The 22,681-nt window shown below is 44.5% G+C and overlaps 1 protein-coding gene across 6 annotated transcripts in view; it reads right to left on the reverse strand.

Annotated features, from left to right (window-relative positions):
* Window positions 1–13,324: 13,324 nt before the first annotated feature.
* The window catches only part of LOC123045534 (regulator of nonsense transcripts UPF3), a 12,403-nt gene continuing 3,046 nt past the window's right edge, over window positions 13,325–22,681 (reverse strand). Inside the window, exons 3-13 of one of the 6 annotated variants that reach the window (XM_044468615.1) lie at window positions 22,032–22,127; window positions 21,840–21,938; window positions 21,645–21,724; window positions 21,451–21,555; window positions 20,048–20,150; window positions 19,048–19,145; window positions 18,489–18,945; window positions 18,345–18,407; window positions 18,116–18,234; window positions 17,955–18,008; window positions 13,325–13,960 (exon numbers count right to left, since the gene is read on the reverse strand). In XM_044468615.1, coding sequence (XP_044324550.1) covers window positions 17,970–18,008; window positions 18,116–18,234; window positions 18,345–18,407; window positions 18,489–18,945; window positions 19,048–19,145; window positions 20,048–20,150; window positions 21,451–21,555; window positions 21,645–21,724; window positions 21,840–21,938; window positions 22,032–22,127 — 1,259 coding nt within the window. In that variant the 3' untranslated portion in view covers window positions 13,325–13,960; window positions 17,955–17,969. Of the gene's footprint in view, window positions 13,961–17,954; window positions 18,009–18,115; window positions 18,235–18,344; window positions 18,408–18,488; window positions 18,970–19,047; window positions 19,146–20,047; window positions 20,151–21,450; window positions 21,556–21,644; window positions 21,725–21,839; window positions 21,939–22,031; window positions 22,128–22,681 lie in introns of all 6 variants that reach the window. The other 5 variants (XM_044468618.1, XM_044468617.1, XM_044468616.1 and 2 more) reach the window with 5 other exon arrangements.

Raw genomic sequence — 22,681 nt, forward strand, 5'->3', positions numbered from 1 at the left:
GAAATACTACCCTCTCATGGGGCCTGGGGGTGGGGATGAGCTCTCCCATGTCGGGGAGCCGATGCGCGATGTCGCTGGACAAATATCCGGCGTCGCGCAGCTTCTGGATCTGCCCCTCCGTGACGGAGGAGGCCATCCACTTGCCTCCCGCTCCGGACATAGTTGGAGAAGGTTGAGGTGAGAAGTGCGGACTTGGGCGCTGGAGCTCGAGTTCGCAGAGATGGATAAGCCAAGGAGGAAGAAGGCGCAGGTAAAAGGGTTGGATCTATATCCCCTTATAAGGGCAGACAAGAACATGTGTCCCCACCGGCCTGGTAAAACTCACTTATCTCCCAAGCGTCACAATCAATGGCGCGGTTGGGTTGCCCACGTCCGTATTGATGGGAATCCTGGAATAAGGGGAACACGATCTCTGCTTCGACAAGACGTGCCAAGGAAACCGCCTCGCTAAACGCGCAGAGGTGAAACAATAAAAACAATTCGAGTAAAGGCTTGGTAATGGTGTGACGTCACGCCACAAAAATACGTCAGCAGATTGAACTTGTGTAATGTTATTCTCTCTACAGCGGTATGTGGAATTTATTTTGCAGAGCCGGACACTATCCTGGTGTTCATAATCTTCTATAAATTATTCGGAGGAAGAACCCGCCTTGCAATGCCGAAGACAACATGCGCGCCGGACTCGTCGTCATTGAAGCCTGGTTCAGGGGCTACTGAGGGAGTTCCGGACTAGGGGGTGTCCGGATAGCCGAACTATCATCATCGGTCGGACTCCAAGACTATGAAGATACAAGATTGAAGACTTCGTCCCGTGTCCGGATGGGACTTTCCTTGGCGTGGAAGGCAAGCTTGGTGATACGGATATGTAGATTTCCTACCATTGTAACCGACTCTGTGTAACCCTAGCCCTCTCTGGTGTCTATATAAACCGGATGGCTTTAGTCCTTAGGACGAACAACTATCATACCATAGGCTAGCTTCTAGGGTTTAGCCTCCTTGATCTCATGGTAGATCCACTCTTGTAACACACATCATCAATATTAATCAAGCAGGACGTAGGGTTTTACCTCCATCAAGAGGGCCCAAACCTGGGTAAAACATCGTGTCCCTTGCCTCCTGTTACCATCCGCCTAGACGCACAGTTCGGGACCCCCTACCCGAGATCCGCCGGTTTTGACACCGACAACCACCTATTGGAACCACGACAAAAACATATGTGTATCCAATTGCGTTTGAATCCTCCAATCCCATCCCTTTACATTCTTGCAAGTTGCATGCTTTACTTTCCGCTGCTCATATACTCTTTGCATGCTTGCTTGTTATGTATTGTGAGTGTTAAACTTGTGCCAAAACTCCACTTAAACTTAAAGAAGTTAAAAACTACAACTTTTGGTACTTAGTGTCTAATCACCCCCCCCCCTCTAGACACCTCTTCTCGATCCTTTCAATTGGTATCAGAGCCTTGGTCTCCATTGCTTTGGTTTAAACACCATTGGAGGTAGATGGATGAGTCTACTATTGGGAGTCTTAGACATAGAGTACCTATACTTGATGTAGAGTACTTTCATGAGTGGAAAAATGAGATGCTTGTGATTTTCAATGAATATCATGTGAACAAGTATATTGCTAGCCCTTGTGCACCTCATGTTGACCCTATGCATCCTACCCTTGATGAGTCAATTGACATGATTCGCAATCTTAGAACTGTTGAACTTATCACTAGAGGCTTGCCTAGAAACTTGATTGGATGTTTGCCTACTCTTAAGTGTGCCTACACCATATTGAAATTTCTTGAGGAACGTTTTCCAAATTATTCCTTGAAAATCTAGATGAAATTCTCCATAAGTCTATTGCCTTGAGTAAGATGAATTCCAATGATCCTATGTTTGGTGATTGTCTATTTGAGCTTACAAACCTTATGTGTGCCAAAGGAGATGTTGGAATTATTAGTGATATTATTTCTGAAGCTATAAAAATCCATAAAGAAGATCATTGTCAAACTCACTCTAACGAATCACCCTCTCTAGGATTTGATCCACCACATGACGATGTTGAACATAGATACTATGACGAGGATGATGATAGTGACTTTGATCTTGACGATACAATGAGACACTTTGGTCTTATGGCAAATCTTCGGGGATATATGGCAGGAGGAAAGGAATGGGTTCTTGATAGTGGATGTACCAATCACATGACCGGAGATAAAGATATGTTTCGTGAGCTTGCTGAAAACAATGGTCCTCGAAAGTATGTCACTTTCGGTGACAACTCAAAGGGTAAGGTGGTTGGCCTCGGTAAGGTGGCCATATCACATGATAGCTCCATACAAAATGTCATGCTCGTTGAATCTCTTGGCTACAATCTACTTTCAGTATCTAGACTTGCTAATTTTGGTTTCAGTGTCCTATTTACTGAAGTAGATTGCCAAGTGTTTCATAGAGATAATCATAAAATGGTCTTTACCGATGTACGTAGAGGTGATCTATACATTGTTGATTTCACTAAAATGGCTCAACCTAGAACTTGCTTTGTTGCTAAATCCTCTAAAGGTTGGTTATGGCATAGACGGTTAGGTCAAGTTGGCATGCGAAACCTTGACAAGCTTATTAAAGGAAATCATATCCTTGGCGTTAACGATGTCATATTTGATAAGGTTAGACTTTGCAGCGCTTGTCAAGCAGGTAAGCAGGTTGGAGGGAGGCATCCTGTGAAGAACATCATGACCACAAGGAGGCCACTCGAGCTACTTCACATGGATCTTTTTGGTCCCAACGCCTACAAAAGTCTCGGTGGAAATTCTTTTGGTCTAGTTATAGTTGATGATTTTTCAAGATTTACGTGGGTGTTCTTTCTCGATGATAAATCACGGGTTCAAAAGATCTTCAAAAACTTCGCTAGGAAGGCCCAAAATCAATTTGAAGTGGAGATCAAGAAGGATCGCAGCGACAGCGGAACGGAGTTCAAGAACGCAAATGTGGATACCTTTCTTGACGAAGAAGGTATTTCACATGAGTTCTTGGCTACGTACACACCTCAACAAAATGAAGTTGTTGAGAGGAAGAACCGTACGCTCATCGAAATGGCAAGAATGATGCTTGATGAGTACAAGACGCCAAAGCACTTTTGGGCGGAAGCGGTTGAGACGGCTTGTCACACAACAAATCGCTTGTATCTTCACAAGCTACTCGGCAAGACGGCATACGAGCTCCTCACCAGTAACAAACCCCAAGTTGGATACTTTCGAGTATTCGGCTCTAAGTGCTACATTATTGATAAGCATCGTCGTTCTAAATTTGCTCCTAAGTCTCATGAAGGTTTCCTACTTGGTTATGGCTCAAACTCTCACACATACCGTGTCTACAACAATTTCGCCCGAAAGGTTGAAGAAACAGTAGATGTGAAGTTTGATGATTGATGTAGAACAACAGCTCGCAAGTAGAGCAATTGCCAATTGATGTAGGAGATAAAGACCCCTCAGAAGCAATCCAAGACTTGTCTATTGGGAAGATTCGTCCAACGGAGGTGAAGGAGAGTACCTCGTCCGTCCAAGTGGAAGCTTCTACCTCACGACAAGGTGAAGCAAGAGTTGATACGGAAGCATCCACAAGTGGGACACACCAAGATGAAGAAAACGAGGAAGTGCACCAAGACGAACGCCAACAACCTCCTTCTCCACCACGACAAGAGAACGACAATGTCAACAATGAAGAAGGCCAAGAAAAAGAACAAGATGAAGAAGATGTTCAACCAAGACCCAAGAAAAAGCTTTCACGAGTTCGAGCAAGAATTACTAAAGACCATCCCGTCGAGCAAATCTACAATGATATCCAAACCGGGAGAATCACTCGCTCTAAAACTCGTTTAGCTAACTTTTGTGAACACTATTCATTCATCTCTAGCATTGAACCTATGAAGGTTAAAGAAGCATTGGAAGATCCGAATTGGATAAACGCTATGCATGAAGAGCTACACAACTTTGAGAGAAATCAAGTTTGGACATTGGTTGAGAAGCCCGACAACAACCACAACATCATCGGTACCAAATGGGTGTTTCGCAACAAGCAAGATGAAGATGGACAAGTAGTTCACAACAAAGCACGTCTCGTCGCCCAAGGCTACACACAAGTCGAAGGTATGGACTATGGTGAGACTTATGCTCCCGTTGCTAGACTTGAGTCCATTCGCATCTTACTTGCCTATGCTAATCACCATGATATCACCTTGTACCAAATGGACATTAAAAGTGCCTTTCTAAATGGTGAAATAGAGGAGGAAGTTTATGTTAAACAACCTCCCGGCTTTATTAATCCTAAGAAACCTGATCATGTTTACAAACATCACAAAGCTCTTTATGGTCTTAAACAAGCTCCTAGAGTGTGGTATAAATGATTGACCAAGTTCCTTATTGAAAAAGGCTTTGAAATTGGAAAAATAGATTCTACTCTTTTTACTAAAAGGGTCAATGGAGAACTATTTATATGACAAATTTATGTCGATGATATTATATTTGGATCAGCTAACCCTCATTTTAGTGAGAAGTTTGGAAAGCTAATGTCGGAAAAGTTTGAGATGTCGATGATGAGTGAACTCAAATTCTTTCTTGGTTTGCAAATCAAGCAAACTAAGGAAGGTACGTTTGTCTCTCAAACAAAGTACACCAAGGACTTATTCAAGAAGTTCAATATGCAAGAATGCAAAGGTATGACTACACCCATGCCTACTAGTGGACATCTTGATTTGACCAAAGATGGTGAACCGGTTGATCAAAAAGTTTATCGCTCTATGATTGGTTCATTGTTATATCTATGTGCTTCACGTCCCGATATCATGCTAAGTGTGTGCATGTGTGCACGACATCAAGCTGCTCCTAAAGAATGTCATCTTAAGGCCGTGAAAAGGATAGTGAGATACTTAATCCATACACCAAACTTTGGCATTTGGTATCCAAAGAGGGCCTCTTTCGATCTTGTTGGCTACTCCGACTCGGATTATGCCAGTGACAAGGTTGATAGAAAGTCCACTTCGGGTACTTGTCAATTTCTTGGTAGATCTCTTGTATCTTGGTCTTCCAAGAAACAAAACTCGGTATCCTTATCCACCGCCGAAGCGGAATACATTGCCGCTGGTTCATGTTGTGCTCAATTACTTTGGATGACCCAAACTCTTAAAGATTATGGGATATATGTGAAACATGTCCCATTACTTTGTGACAATGAAAGTGCTATCAAGATTGCTCACAATCCCGTGCAACATTCTCGAACTAAGCATATTGAAGTTCTTCATCATTTCATTCGAGATCATGTTGCCAAAGGGGACATTAATCTTAAGCATGTTCGCACCGAAAAGCAATTAGCGGATAGTTTCACTAAACCACTTGATGAGAAAGTGTTTTGCAGGTTAAGAGGTGAATTGAACATTATTGATGCCTCAAACTTGGAGTAGGAACTCCATTTGATACATGCAAGGTATGAGCCTATGACTAATCCTTGATATTTCTCTTATGATGACTATCTTATGTCTTGGATATATTTGCACCTTGCATGTTATCTAACCCTTGTAGGTACTTGGATGAATCTAAGTCTATGAGATTGCAACTCACTCACATCTTGAGCAATCTCTACATCACCAAGTCTCTACACAACGGTGGTTGAAGACAAGGAAGCATGGAACCATTCAAACATATCCTTTAACAAATTTATTATTGAACTTCATGATTGTCATTTTGGATACACAAGTGCTCCTCCTTGCAAAAACTAACCCATGTAGGTAGATGAACTCAAATTCCAAGTGGTGCTCCCAACTCTTGATGAGCTACATCAACTTTGAGCAACCCACATAAGTTCAACTACATGATCATGATCAACACCACCACCCAAGGTATGATATTCCATCTTAGAGAAGCTTTACTCCAAGTCATGAGTCAAAGCAACTCGACAAGATGTGAATACATCAAGATGCTTAAACGAAAAATGGTAACCCCATTTTAAGCTTAAACAATGAGTATGACCTATGATCAAGTGATCTCACTTGACTCCTAAGTCAATATACTCTAACATAGGTGACTTTGTCGCCGACCATCTCTAGATGAAGTTTTCTTGTGTTCCTTTCTGTACTCTTGCATTTGTCTCATGCATATTTGTTTCCCCTTTCAAAAAAAAACTTCATCTAGATTTCCTTTCTTTTCTATTTGTTCTACATTCCCTGCATCCAATTCATTGCAAATCCTTCAGTTAATTCCTTGCAAATCCTTGTGAGATCTTACTTGTCTAGTGAGCTGAGGTGACAAGTGTTTTCTCTGTGATGAACTCGGACACACCGATCTATTGTTTTCGGTCCAACCGAATCCTTTCGGTGCAACCGAAGCATACCACTCGGTGCCACCGATTTCACTACAGGAAAGACATTTTGCCATTCGTTCCTGCATTACTTTGGATCCAGCTCCACTCAATGAATCTTGTCCTCTACAAGCATTACATTTACCTTAGTGCTTTGTGCTATGACTCAAGGACCAAACCCATTCTCGACAAATTCCAGAAGACCCTTCTTGGAAATTGATGTCAAAGGGGGAGAGAGAGATCACATCAAAGCTTAATCATATCTCTAGGGGGAGAGAATACTTAGAGAGAGTAATCTTCAAGGATCCCAGATGCTTGGTGTTCAAGAGGAGAGATGCCACATGTCTTCTTGAGGGGAAAGACATGTTCATATGTGCTTATTTGCATTAGCTCTATTCATTTGTTTCTTTGAGCTCTGATTTTCTATTCCCTATCTTCTCCCAGTATCCCATGATAGATTCAGGGGGAACAAGACATCTAAGGGAAAGAAATTCTTTAAATTCATTGCACATCTTTATCTTTAGGGACATGTCTATATCCAATGTGGTACTTTGTACTCACTCTCTACATGTCATCCCAGTCTTGGTACTCTTGTGGTTCTTTCTGTTTGCTCTGGCTAGTAAGTGCATCTATGTTATCTAACCTTATTTTCACAGGTTCAGTCCATCCTAAGCCAACTCAAGACCACAAGGTAAGTATATGCATCACAATCATGTGTATGAGGAATTCTTGCTGATGTACATACTGTTTGCAAGGACTCATGAGCATGAAGGTACATTTCCCACATTCACATATTTTGCTCTGATGCATATAGCCAAGATACATGTAACACATTGCCTACTCTGTCATGGTTATGCTCTCACATGCTTCTATATTCCATATTCACATGATTGCATACATGTAGGGGGAGCTTATGCTTGTTACATGTCTTTCCAAAGCTTTACTTGTTATTCTCTATATCTTTATCTAAAGCTTTGATGTATGTTGTCATCAATTACCAAAAAGGGGGAGATTGAAAGCACAAGTGCTCCCTGGGTGATTTTGGTAATTAATGTCAACATATCTCTTGTTGGACTAACACTTTTACCTAGTATGTTTCAGATGAGTTCAACAATGAAGTGGCATGGACTAAAGGATGTGGAACCCCTTCAAGATGATAAGGACAAAGGATTGGCTCAAGCTTCAAGCACAAGACTCTACATTTTATATTTTAGTGATCCAAGATCACATTGAGTCTATAGGAAAAGCCAATACTATCAAGAGGGGATGAGGTGTTGCTTAATGGCTTGCTTGCTCAAAGTGCTTAGTGATATGCTCCAAAGCCCTCAACTACTTTCTCACATCCACACATGACCTAAACCAAAAGTCAAACTCAGCCCCACCGATTCTTTCTATCCGGTGCCACCGAGTTCAGATGTCTTAGCCACTGCCGCAAACCCTAGGTAAATCGGTTTCACCGATAGGGATCTCGGTCTCACCGAGATGGGATTGTAATCTCTCTGTATGTATCTATTAGCAAAATCGGTCTCACTGAGTTTGCGTAATCGGTCCTACCGAGATTGCAATGTAAACTCTCTATCTCCTCTTCGTAACATTTCGGTCCAACCGAGATGAGCGAACCGGTCCCACCGAGTTTACCTGACCAACTCTCTGGTTAGCTTATTACCAAAATCGGTCCCACCGAGTTTGTGTAATCGGTCTCACCGAGATTACGTTATGCCCTAACCCTAACCATATTGGTCCTACCGAGTTGCATGCCGGTCCCACCGAAAATCCTAACGGTCACTAGATTTGCTGAATCGGTCCGACCGAGTTTCTCAATTCGGTCCCACCGAGATTGGCAAGTTGTGTGTAACGGTTAGATTTTGTGTGGAGGCTATATATACCCCTCCACCTCCTCTTCATTCGTGGAGAGAGCCATCAGAATGAACCTACACTTCCAACTTACATTTTCTGAGAGAACCACCTACACTTGTGTTGAGGCCAAGATATTCCATTCCTACCATATGAATCTTGATCTCTAGCCTTCCCCAAGTTGCTTTCCACTCAAATCTTATTTCCACCAAATCCAAATCCTATGAGAGAGAGTTGAGTGTTGGGGAGACTATCATTTGAAGCATAAGAGCAAGGAGTTCATCATCAACAAACCATTTGTTACTTCTGGGAGAGTGGTGTCTCCTAGATTGGCTAGGTGTCACTTGGGAGCCTCCGACAAGATTGTGGAGTTCAACCAAGGAGTTTGTAAGGGCAAGGAGATCGCCTACTTCGTGAAGATCTACCGCTAGTGAGGCAAGTCCTTCGTGGGCGACGGCCATGGTGGGATAGACAAGGTTGCTTCTTCGTGGACCCTTCGTGGATTGAGCCCTCCATGGACTCGCGCAACCGTTACCCTTCGTGGGTTGAAGTCTCCATCAACGTGGATGTACGATAGCACCACCTATCGGAACCACGACAAAAACATTTGTGTCTCCAATTGCGTTTGAATTCTCCAATCCCATCCCTTTACATTCTTGCAAGTTGCATGCTTTATTTTCCGCTGCTCATATACTCTTTGCATGCTTGCTTGTTATGTATTGTGAGTGTTAAACTTGTGCCAAAACTCCACTTAAACTTAAAGAAGTTAAAAACTGCAACTTTTGGTACTTAGTGTCTAATCACCCCCCCCCTCTAGACACCTCTTCTCGATCCTTTCACCCGTCCTTCGGCTCGTAAAGCCTGTTTAGCGATGGTGCTTCCCTGGATTTGGTGAAGATGGAGGCCGGGCTTCTCTTTCGGCAACGCTGGTGGTCGGCGACGGCCAATGGATTTGGTGGTTGCAGGATCCTCTAGGGGCCTGCTTGTTATTTTCATTTTCATGGGGTTCTTTCTGCATTTGTTCCAGGACTTCTGTTGTTCCCCCATGTTTCTTGTCGGTGCCGCGTGTGTGCTTCTTTGTACTCTCGTTGTATGAATGGATGTGCGCGGTTTCAAAAAAAAATGTGTCAATGCATTTGATCTGCGTGCGTCCATTTGGGTCAAAACAGACAGAGACATGTGGATGCAAACCCAAATCATGTCTGCTTAGTGTCCGTCTGAATGCATTTTCGACCCAAATTTGGGTCTGTTTTGCGTCCACACAGACACAAGATGGACAGACTGCGCATCCTCTCATTATCCTCCTCGAGACCGCGTGTCAGTCGGCCAACCACCACCGCTAGTCCTATTAAATGACATGCACGCTCCCAGGTAGCACGTCAGCCACAAGAAGTGTCCTTTTATGTAAGCGTGTGCGTGGGGGCAGCCTCATCCACTTCTAGCCACACTAGTCCACATATAGAGCTTGCTCCCCCATCGCCTGACACGAACCCTAGCCTGTAGCCGTTGCCATGGCCTTCTTCAGCCGCGGCATCAAGCGCGGCAAGCATGACCACGAGGCCGGCTCATCTCAACGTCCCTCCAACTTTACATTGGCACTGTGGGTGGCCGACCTACACGTGCACGCGACCGACTATACCTCCCACACAGCTAGTGTTGGGGAACGCGGTAATTTCAAAAAATCCTATGATCACGCAAGATCTATCTAGGAGATGCATAGCAACGAGAGGGGAGAGTGTGTCCACGTACCCTCGTAGACCGAAAGCGGAAGCGTTTAGTTAACGCGGTTGATTTAGATGAACATCTTCGCGATCCAACCGATCCAAGCACCGAACGTACGACACCTCCCCATTCAGCACACGTTCAGCTCGATGACGTCCCCCGTACTCTTGATCCAGTTGAGGCCGAGGGAGAGTTTTGTCAGCACGACGGCGTGGTGACGGTGATGATGAAGTTACCAGTGCAGGGCTTCACCTAAGCACTACAACGATATGACCGAGGTGTGTAACTGTGGAGGGGGGCACCGCACATGGCTAAAACAATTGTCAACTTGTATGTTCTAGGGTGCCCCCCTGCCCCCATATATAAAGGAGCAAGGGGGAGGCCAGTCGGCCCCTGTAGGGCGCGCCCCTAGTAGGATTCCTACTAGGAATCCTATTCCTAGTAGGTTTCCAACAAGGGGAAGAAGGGGGAAGGAAGGAGAGGGAGAGAGGGAAGGCAAGGGGGGTGCCCCCCCTTCCTTGTCCTATTCGGACTCAGGGGGAGGGGCCGCGCGGCCTGCCCTTGCTGGCCCCTCTCTCTCCACTAGGGCCCATCGAGGCCCATTAGTTCCCCGGGGGGTTCCGGTAACCCTGCGGCACTCCGGTTTTATCCGAAACTTCTCCGGAACACTTCCGGTGTCTGAATATAGTCGTCCAATATATCAATCTTTATGTCTCGACCATTTCGAGACTCCTCGTCATGTCCGTGATCAAATCCAGGACTCCAAACAATCTTCGGTACATCATATCACATAAACTCATAATACTAATCGTCATCGAACGTTAAGCGTGCGGACCCTACGGGTTCGAGAACTATGTAGACATGACCGAGACATGTATCCAGTCAATAACCAATAGCGGAACCTGGATGCTCATATTGGTTCCTACATATTCTACGAAGATCTTTATCGGTCAAACCGCATAACAACATATGTTGTTCCCTTTGTCATTAGTATGTTACTTGCCCGAGATTCGATCGTCGGTATCTCAATACCTAGTTCAATCTCGTTACCGGCATGTCTCTTTACTTGTTCCGTAATGCTTCATCCCGCAACTAACTCATTAGTCACATTGCTTGCAAGGCTTATAGTGATGAGCATTACCGAGAGGGCCCAGAGATACCTCTCCGAAACACGAAGTGACAAATCCTAATCTCGATCTATGTCAACCCAACAAACACCTTCGGAGACACCTGTAGAGCACCTTTATAATCACCCATTTACGTTGTGATGTTTGGTCGCACACAAAGTGTTCCTCCGATATTCGGGAGTTGCATAATCTCATAGTCTGAGGAACATGTATAAGTCATGAAGAGAGCAGTAGCAATGAAACTGTAACGATCATAATGCTAAGCTAACGGATGGGTCATGTCCATCACATCATTCTCCTAATGATGTGATCCCGTTCATCAAATGACAACACATGTCTATGGTTAGGAAACATAACCATCTTTGATTAATGAGCTAGTCAAGTAGAGGCATACTAGGGACACCATGTTTTTTTTATGTATTCACACAATGTACTAAGTTTCCAGTTAATACAATTCTAGCATGAATAATAAACATTTATCATGAAATAAGGAAATAAATAATTACTTTATTATTGCCTCTAGGGCATATTTCCTTCAGCTAGCACCTCGACCCCAACCGCATTCTGGTGTTAGTCGTGTCACAGTCTAAGCGTGCGCGTGCACTGGAGATCCACAACCTCTGTGCCCTCCTCTCACAGGAGCAACGACGCAACCCCGCATATGCGTCGAACTCCATGAACCGGGATGTCTGGTTCCTGATGGAGCACGACGCGTGCCGCCGTGGGGTCGTCCAGATGGATGCCCGCCTTCAACCGCCAGTGGTGGTGCGGGAGGAGGACGAGTAGGAGGAGGCCACTTTCCAGGCGGCCCTCGAGGAGGCGACGTGGTGAGCCATGGAGGAGTTTGTGTGCACCAAGATGGCCATGTGGACTGGCCTTGAGCAGGCACTCCAGGAGTCCGCGTCCGGCATCCAGGCTCCTTCCCCACCGCCACTGCCACCACTGCCGCCATCTCCACCGCTACCGCCCCCTCCCGCGCCGACGCTCGCCCCCGAGATCTATCAGTGGACGAGTGAGCTATCGATCTACGTCTCTGCACCGCCCGTTTGGCTAGGCGCGATGGAGGAGGAGCGACATCACATCGACGAATGGGAGGGACACGGTTTGGCGGAGAGCGAGCAAAGGCGAAGCGCCTGATGCAGTGGGAGCGCGAGGAGGAGGCCAAGCGGCGCGAGCAGGAGAAGACGGCGACGCAGTGTAGCAGGAGCAGGCGCCGAAGGCAGCGGCGCTAGCAGCCTACCAGCGGGCCTTCCCATGGGCGGCGCCGCCGACATTCGTCGACCTGTCCAAGGAGGGTGAGGAAACGTTTTAATATTTTATGTTTTAATTATTGTAAGCGGACTTTGACCAGCGTTTTAATATGCATGTTTTTATTTTAAATGTTTTATGCCTATTTAGTTATTTTAACCTGCCGCACGGACCAAATGTGTCGGCTGCGTTGGACGCACCTACACCCCCTATCAAAACCGGACACACTCGTCCGTTAGGCGAATTCAAACGGACAAAAAGCGAACAAAAACCACATCCGTTTACATCGGCCGGCTAGAGTTGGTCTAAAATATTGTCGTTGAGCGGCCGGATCCTCACCTCCTTGGCCAGATCCCATGCAACCCACATTGTTTTTATAGAATCAAGTACTGGCTATAAGATTTCTCCATGTACACTCGAGCTCGAGCTATAGCCATCCAGCAGATCGCTTCCTCTTCCTCCACAACCGCATCGTCTAGGTCCTCCGCGAGTCCCAACTTCTTCAGCATCTCCTCGACCTCGCTCGTGTTCATCCACGAGCTTGAATATCCTCTTTCCATTCCTTCGTCCCTTTCCGTATGAATCGTTGCGTAGCTGTAGCAAAGCTCGCACAGACTCCCATCAGCGAATGATGGGCAGGGGAGGGGATTTCTCTCCGACGATCCCCTCGGCGCTGCCAAGAGGACACGAAACCCTAACGAGAGGGGCCCTTTCTCCACTGATGTAGTATGATCTAAGAGTGCCTTCACTACATCGTGCCTTCACTGCTTAGTGCGCGCACGGCCCACACAGACAGATAGGCAAGGTGCTGTCCTATACAGGATTGGACGCTGAATCTGTAGAGTGCTTACAACAATTACTAAGGACAATAGCTTGGCGTGTTTGACAGATCATCAACAGCGCAAGTCAACATACCTCCATATAAAAAACAGCAACCACCTTTGATGCTGTACACCATAACCAGGCATATCATTGATAACATGACACCCAAAACATATATGGTGAGACGCAATAGAAAAACACACACCAGCAACATCAACAAGCCAAAATAGCCTCACATTCCATTCACCCTGGAGCATAAAACATGATAGTGCTATGTCACTTTGCACTCCACATTAACTTCGGTCATACTGACTGCAACTGCAGCCGCCGGGATACAGGGGTTCTCATAATCAACTAACTAAAAATTCGCCTTTATTTAGCAAACTGGGTAGTCTGATAACTCTTATCTCTTTGTAGATACATGGCACCTCTAACCTGTAAACAGCAATCAGAGCCAGACCTCTTCTTTCTCTAGAGATATGTACATCCATCACTGTGTATAGCCTCCAGGGGTCTTGGAAATATGTGACCACTGTCTCGAGGTATTGATGCCAGCCTAATTTCCATCCGTCGCTCCAGATATAGCACCCTTGGGTCCAAAATCAAGTCTCACCCAAAGTGATGGAGACCTACCTACTGGTGGGTTATGTTACTTCACTATTGCTGTGATTCTGTGAATCAAATCAAAGAGCTGCCTTTTCAGCTATAGCTGAGACTTTCGTTGACAAATCTGAGATTTCACTTCATAGAACCATCTCACCAACAGTCATTTCATTCACAAACTTCAGAATGAGCCGCAAAATCCAGAGAATTCTCCACAACTTGCAACATCTGTTTTGATGGAAGTATCTGCAAGACAAGTTGATAGATTAGTAAACATTTGATAGGCAAATGAAAAGGTGCGCGCAAGAGTGCTTCCTGGTAGAAAATAATATACTAGCAATATTTGTGCAAAAATATGTCCATTTGTTTTGTATAACAAAAATGTACGCATATACTCCCTCCGTTCCTAAATATTTTTTTAGAGATTTCAACAAGTGACTACATACGGAGCAAAATGAGTGAATCTACACTCTAAAATATGTCTACATACGTATGTGGTAGTCCATTTAAAATCTCTAAAAAGACAAATATTTAGGAACGGAGGGAGTAGTTGCTAAGACATTCGTCCCTCAAAACCATCATAATTTTGCAAAAATGTTTGCTAATGCATAATGCACATCTATACAAAAATCGTATTGCTTTCAAAAGGAAGTGTTTGTCACTTCCCAATACCACATGCACCTAACAGCACAAAATACATTTTCCTATTTGGTGACAAGTTCCTTTTATTTTCCGAGACATTTTTTCTGTTAGATAACTCCGCCTATGTTGTCTCAACATAGCCGGTCCCAAGCCCGGGTAAAGGAGGAGGGTTGTGATAGGCTTGGCGAGCCAACGTAAAAACTCAGCCACTCTTATGGAGATGAAACCCAAAAGATTTTGGTTGGGGCGTAACCCTCTCAGCGACGCGCCACATCGGAACCCGGGTGTGGTGGAAAATGGGCAAGGGCCGGGCCGTCACCCCCCAAGTGGCGCGCCGTATCTTGATCCGGATACGGTGGCAAGTGAGCGAGGATCGGGTCGTCGCATCCTTAGTGGCGCGCTACATCGGCGCCCGGATGTAGTGGAAAATGAGCAAGGGTCTTCGCATTTGACTCGACGAGTGCGAAGGGTAAGGAAGCTAGCCGAGCCTAGGAGGATTCGCTTAGGTAGCTGGAACGTAGGGTCTCTGACAGGGAAGCTTCGGGAGCTAGTTGATGCAGCAGTGAGGAGAGGTGTTGATATCCTTTGCGTCCAAGAAACCAAATGGAGAGGACAGAAGGCGAAGGAGGTGGAGGATACCGGCTTCAAGCTGTGGTACACGGGGACGGCTGCAAACAGAAATGGCGTAGGCATCTTGATCAACAAGAGCCTCAAGTATGGAGTGGTAGACGTCAGGAGACGTGGGGACAGGATTATCCTGGTCAAGCTGGTAGCTGAGGACTTGGTTCTCAATGTTATCAGCGCATATGCCCCGCAAGTAGGCCACAATGAGAACACCAAGAGGGAGTTCTGGGAAGGCTTGGAAGACATGGTTAGGAGTGTACCGATTGGTGAGAAGCTCTTCATAGGAGGAGACCTCAATGGCCACGTGGGTACATCTAACACAGGTTTTGAAGGGGCACATGGGGGCTTTGGCTATGGCATCAGGAATCAAGAAGGAGAAGATGTCTTAAGCTTTGCTCTAGCCTACAACATGATTGTAGCTAACACCCTCTTTAGAAAGAGAGAATCACATCTGGTGACTTTTAGTAGTGGCCAACACTCTAGCCAGATTGATTTCATCCTCTCGAGAAGAGAAGATAGGCGTGCGTGCCTAGACTGTAAGGTGATACCTGGGGAGAGTGTTGTACCCCAGCATAAGCTGGTGGTTGCTGACTTCCGCTTTCGGATTCATGTCCAGCGGGATAAGCGTGCCAAGGTCGCTAGAACGAAGTGGTGGAAGCTCAAGGGGGAGGTAGCTCAGGTGTTCAAGGAGAGGGTATTTAAGGAGGGCCCTTGGGAGGAAGGAGGGGATGCGGACAATGTGTGGATGAAGATGGCGACTTGCATTCGTAAGGTGGCCTCGGAGGAGTTTGGAGTGTCCAGGGGAAGGAGAAGCGAAGATAAGGATACCTGGTGGTGGAATGATGATGTCCAGAAGGCGCTTAAAGAGAAGAAAGATTGCTTCAGACGCCTATACCTGGATAGGAGTGCAGACAACATAGAGAAGTACAAGATGGCGAAGAAGGCCGCAAAGCGAGTTGTTGGTGAAGCAAGGGGTCGGGCATATGAGGACCTCTACCAACGGTTAGGCACGAAGGAAGGTGAAAGGGACATCTATAAGATGGCTAAGATCCGGGAGAGGAAGACGAGGGATATTGGCCAAGTCAAATGCATCAAGGACGGAGCAGGCCAACTCTTGGTGAAGGACGAAGAGATTAAGCATAGATGGCGGGAGTACTTCGACAAGCTGTTCAATGGGAAGAATGAGAGTTCTACCATTGAACTGAATGACTCCTTCGATGAGACCAGCATGCGTTTTGTGCGGCGCATCCAGGAGTCTGAGGTGAAGGAGGCTTTAAAAAGGATGAAAGGAGGCAAGGCGATGGGCCCTGATTGTATCCCCATTGAGGTGTGGAAAGGTCTCGGGGACATAGCGATAGTATGGCTAACCAAGCTTTTCAACCTCATTTTTCGGGCAAACAAGATGCCAGAAGAATGGAGACGGGGTATATTAGTACCAATCTTCAAGAACAAGGGGGATGTTCAGAGTTGTACTAATTACCGTGGAATTAAGCTGATGAGCCATACAATGAAGTATGGGAGAGAGTCATTGAGCACCGCTTAAGAAGAATGACAAGCGTGACCAAAAATCAGTTTGGTTTCATGCCTGGGAGGTCGACCATGGAAGCCATTTTCTTGGTACGACAACTTATGGAGAGATATAGGGAGCATAAGAAGGACTTGCATATGGTGTTCATTGACTTGGAGAAGGCCTATGATAAGATACCGCGGAATGTCATGTGGTGGGCCTTGGAGAAACACAAAGTCCCAGCAAAGTACATTACCCTCATCAAGGACATGTACAATAATGTTGTGACAAGTGTTCGAACAAGTGATGTCGACACCGATGACTTCCCGATTAAGATAGGACTGCATCAGGGGTCAGCTTTGAGCCCTTATGTTTTTGCATTGGTGATGGATGAGGTCACAAGGGGTATACAAGGAGATATCCCATGGTGTTGCTCTTTGCGGATGATGTGGTGCTAGTTGACGATAGTCGGACGGGGGTAAATAGGAAGTTAGAGTTATGGAGACAAACCTTGGAATCGAAAGGGTTTAGGCTTAGTAGAACTAAAACCGAGTACATGATGTGCGGTTTCAGTACTACTAGCTATGAGGAGGAGGAGGTTAGCCTTGATGGCCAGGTGGTACCTCGGAAGGACACCTTTCGGTATTTGGGGTCAATGTTGCAGGAGGATGGGGGTATTGATGAAGATGTGAACCATTGAATCAAAGCCGGATGGATGAAGTGGCGCCAAGCTTCTGGCATTCTCTGTGACAAGAGAGTGCCACAAAAGCTAAAAGGCAAGTTCTACAGGACGGCGGTTCGACCCGCAATGTTGTATGGCGCGGAGTGTTGGCCGACTAAAAGGCGACATGTTCAACAGTTAGGTGTGGCGGAGATGCGTATGTTGAGATGGATGTGTGGCCACACGAGGAAGGATCGAGTCCGGAATGATGATATACGAGATAGAGTTGGGGTAGCACCAATTGAGGAGAAGCTTGTCCAACATCGTTTGAGATGGTTTGGGCATATTCAGCGCAGGCCTCCAGAAGCTCCAGTGCATAGCGGACGGCTAAAGCGTGCGGAGAATGTCAAGAGAGGGCGGGGTCGACCGATTTTGACATGGGAGGAGTCCGTTAAGAGAGACCTGAAGGATTGGAGTATCGACAAAGAGCTAGCTATGGACAGGGGTGCGTGGAAGCTTGCTATCCATGTGCCAGAGCCATGAGTTGGTTGCGAGATCTTATGGGTTTCACCTCTAGCCTACCCCAACTTGTTTGGGACTAAAGGCTTTGTTGTTGTTGTTGTTGTTGTTGTTGTACATTTTTTCTGTTAGATGTGTCAGATAGAAATCAGAAAAGGCTGAAAACAAGACAAAAGACGCCCAATTGATGGTGCTGGAAACATGAGGACCGGTGTACACAATTAATTATAGAGGAAGAGTCTGAAAACAGGTTGAATAAATAAATAAAATATGGTAAAATAGCGTACCATTGGTGGACAAACTCACGATCCTGAACTTGACTTTTGAACCCATACTTGTCTCTGCACACATCATTTATGGTATTAGACTTTTAGAGTAATAATGCCTAACAAAAATCACCCCCATGCAGTCAGCCAAGGCAAGTAAAAAAGCTATAAACTAATCACACCTCATGAGCCACATAGCTAGCAGGGCCCCTCTTTGAAGGCTTTCCATCAGATGTAATAGGAGGGATTTCCATCTCCTTCGACCCACGTGGCGGACCACGGCGGTTGGCATGCCTGTTTCCTGAATAACATATTACACCATGAACCACAGTACAGAAACTGATATAGAAAAAACTTTGGATTGCTTGTCTGCTAATTGCTAACAATAATTATAGCCAGATAAAAACAAACCATTCTCCACAAGGCCACCACGGCCACCAGGACTCCTTGTGTCTATTTTTCTCTCTCCATGGCCTGCATCATCAAGTATGTTAATACAGTAATAACTCAAGCATCAGGAATAATTAACAATAAAAGTTGTTAAATGACTCGTACCATCTACTTGCTGAGAGAAATTGTCCATAGAGTGTGACTGCATTAGCGGGAACTCAGACGATGAGGCTTGCGTACCGCCTCCTGATGCAGACTTGTCATAGCGGCGAGGGGCCCAAACACCTCGGTCAGGCCTATCTCTATTTCTGGCATGTCTTTCAATCTTCTCACCAATGGGTCCAGAACCATGCAGATGATTATGCTTGTCATCATAGTGGTTTTTCTCAGCATTTTCAACAGTCTGATCTTTTACAGTGGAACGCGAGTTCGGAGCCCGTGGTGGCCTCTTATCCTTCTCGGCACTAATTATGTGACCTTCTTGCTCATGTTGAGATGATGCTATTGCATGGCGTCCTTCCTTGTTTGAAAGTATAGTCTTGATAATTCTGCCACTGGCCTCATTTCGCTGGTCTTGTCTAGAAGTTGATGGGGGTGTATTTCTCGAAGGCGGCACAGACTGCTGCGGGGTTGAGCTATCAGATATCTGTGGCAAAGCAGATAATATGACAGTCCATACCAATTAAATGATATAAAAAAAACCTCGGGGAATGTGTCTGCTTACATTGGAATCAACCCTCGCTCTTCCTTTCAGAAGGACTATTTTGTCCTTTTTACCGTCGATGACCTGAGCAGATCCAGATGGCCCACCGCTTGTAGCATCTACAAGACGGGACAAAACAAAACAACAGTATTAAAATCATAGAGGAAATAGGCATTTGTATTCCACTATAAGGATGGAAAGTAGTGGATCACATAGGGTAAAGAAAGAACTAAAGATTAAGTGGTACAAAACAATAATTCAACAGTTACCCTTGTAAAGGGAATACAGCTCCATGATTAAAAATAAATAAATGAAAAAACAACACACAATTCTCGAATACGACAAATAACGTAAATGTGGTAAGTAGGTGACATCATGCAAGGAGGACTGGCATCGTTCCCATGAACGGATTGCGTGTCGGAATTGAAAACATCCACTTGGGCTACTGCCACATGTCAGTTTTTGAACCAAACAAGTGAGGAACACAATCTATGTTTCTTTGCACTGACGGTGCTTCGGATTGGCTTTTCAAAAACACACTTATTTTTGCCATTGCAGAAAACATTAGCTAGCAAGCTAACACATTGAAGTCAAAATAGTAAAGGTTCCAATATTAGCTAGATTCCGTGCCACGCAGTACAGACAAACCAACTTATTTTTGCCATTGCGGAAAACATTAGCTAGCAAATTAACACATTGAAGTTAAAATAGTAAAGGTTCCAATATTAGCTAGATTCCGCGCCACGCAGTACACGCAAAACAACTCAGCCATGAGTCTGTTCTTACAAACATGAACTATGTCCCATTCCCATGTAACGGATTAAGCTCAAGTTGACAATGGGGCTCAAAGACCCTAGTCTGTCTATTAGTTGATACAACATTCCAACAACACATAGTCAAGGGTCATACCAGAAAGACCACACTTAGTAATAATCTATGACACCCAAAGTACTGTTGAGTATTGACAACAGTTATAACAACAAGCTAATAACAATAAACAATTTCTTCAATGTAGTACCACCTGAAGTTCCAGCAATGATTTTCTCTCTGTGTGTATGATCATCTCTCTTTGGCGCTAAGATGTAAGTCGGCTTCTCCTTAGCATTGTCTCGCACAACATACTGCTGGATATCACAGAACAGAGCATATTAGTAACTTCAGTTCATAATTCATTGCGAATAATAAACAGAAAGTACCAATTGTTGTTTACTTAGTTTTGACAGGTAACCATTCTCAGAGAGAAAAGACATGGAACACCATGAAAAAGCCTCAAGGAAAGAAGTACTCCCCCCATCCTGAATTACGTGTCCTAGATTTATCTAGTTACGGATCTATCTAGACACGTTTTAGTGTTCGATACATCCGTATCTAGAAAAATCTAAGACAAGCTTTTTGGGACGGAGGTAATACTACTTTTTACAGAACACCACAAAATAAATAGTGCAACACTCAAGATAACCAATATGAAGCGCCGAGCATTACAGTGTCTATATGCTTCAACCAAATACAACTGAATACACACTTGCATATGTTCAAAAGAAATTATGAGAACTCCACAACCATAACCCAAAAAAGAACAATTCTGAAGTGGTTGGAATGTATAAAACATATATGAGCATATGATCCATAGATACTGGGGCAAAACATGCATAGAGGAAACGACAGGCTGACAGTAATCATGAGGATTAACATGCTAACATAAAAAAAACATAGGAAATATACAGAGCATCTGATCCATAGTGATAAGTTTATGATACAAACATAAAAGGAAACAAAAGAAACATCTTATTTCACTATTTCAGATCAAAATACAAATAGAACAGCAGAACCGTTGAGAATATTTTGTAGGGATATAAAATGAAAACATATAGTAAAGAACTAATCTATACCTACTCACTCCGGTCCTTTTTACTCCGCATATTAGATTTGTGTCAAGTCAAACATTGCAAAGTTTGAACAAATTTATATTAAAAAATATCAACATCTACAATACCAAATATATATATACTATGAAACTACATTTCATAACGACTCTAACAATATTGATTTGGCATTGTGAATGTTGATACTTTTTCCTATAAGTTTGGTCAAAGTAGAGATACTTTGACTCCGGACAAAGTTATATGCAGACTAAAAAGGACCGAAGGGGTACTTGTCTAGGCATAGAGGTACACTACTCAACACCTACTTCTGTAAAAACATGACATGGTAATGTGCTGGCATTTGAGCCCCACCTGCTACCACATGTTATAATCCAAAAATGGCCAATAAAAAAAGGTTCGTGTCACCATATACATGCTTGGAACAGACTTGTTATTACATGTTACTATTTCAAGTACAAAATTAATGAGTAGGCCTACTCAAAACATATGTATGGAAGGATAAGATCCATTTCATGTGACAATTCTCGACCAAGCATATTACCGTTGAAGTGGAGGCCCTGCGCCTTTCAGAAGACCTTTTAGATGGACTAGAACTACTAGTTACCACACCTGCAACTTTTCTGCTTAGTCTACTACTTACAGACCTCTGCAGCGTGTGAAATGCTAGTTAGTACACACCTGACAGTTGATAAACGATAATAAAACTTGAGAGTATAATCAATTCAACCAATATACCTGAGCCATACTCTTAGCCGCCCTTTGCTGACGAACATAAACCATAAGAGGTGTCACAACAGGGGGCTCCTTTCCAGCAGCTGCAATAGTAACCAAGTAAAGATATGACCTTCTTTTATGCTTAGCATCTTTGAATACATAAATTAATTACGCAATAATGCTTTACTACCAATAGAAAGTTACGAGATGTTTTACCTGCTCTTTCAGCTTCTTTCCTTTCAAGCTGAATTTCAGCACTTGGCAAATGCTCAGTAGGCTTTGATATAAGCTCAAGAAACTCCAAGTATTCTGGATCTGAATATTCGACAACAGAAATAACTAAGTTTGAAAAAACGAGAAATATGGAAGTACGGTACATATTGGACAACAAAAATGCTTGTTTAAGACCTTTCGTTATAGTTCCTTGACGAGCATCTTTCTTGATATTTGACTTCGGAACCTGTTGTGATGGTGCATATTCCACAAGAGCTTTAAATTGAGCACCTGGCAGGGAACCATGGACAACATGCATGACATACAAATTAAAACATGCATAGATGCATAACCAAACATATACTCGAGTTTTAGGAAAAAAAGAACTTCGCAAATTGATTAAAGAATTACGACAAGCTAACAATTTCAGTTCCTAACAGGATATATTGATTAACTAACCCCACAAGTCAACAATACAACATAGGTGGTGATTGTGTTCATTCATTATGTCTGACCTATGTTTTTAAGGCGGTAAGGCGAGGCGAGGCGCTGGGGGGGCGCCTCACTGCCTAAGCGCTAAGGCATAAGGCGAGGCGACGCCTTAGAGACTTGTAAGCAACAGAATTAAGTAGAATTTGGTAGGCATTAGGCAACTAGGCATACAGCCATACACACCTTGCAACTGATGGTTGTAGAGCCCATATGGTTCTGGAGAGGATGGAGAATCTGCAGGAGAGGATGGAGAATCTGCAGGAGAGGAGGAGGAGGAACTGTAGGAGGGGAGGGGGATCTGCCGGGGAGGGGGAAGCTGCCAGAGAGGAGGGGGAGAAGCTCAGATCCAGCCT

Source organism: Triticum aestivum, chromosome 2B, assembly GCF_018294505.1.
Source record: "Triticum aestivum cultivar Chinese Spring chromosome 2B, IWGSC CS RefSeq v2.1, whole genome shotgun sequence".
Taxonomy (NCBI): domain Eukaryota; kingdom Viridiplantae; phylum Streptophyta; class Magnoliopsida; order Poales; family Poaceae; genus Triticum; species Triticum aestivum.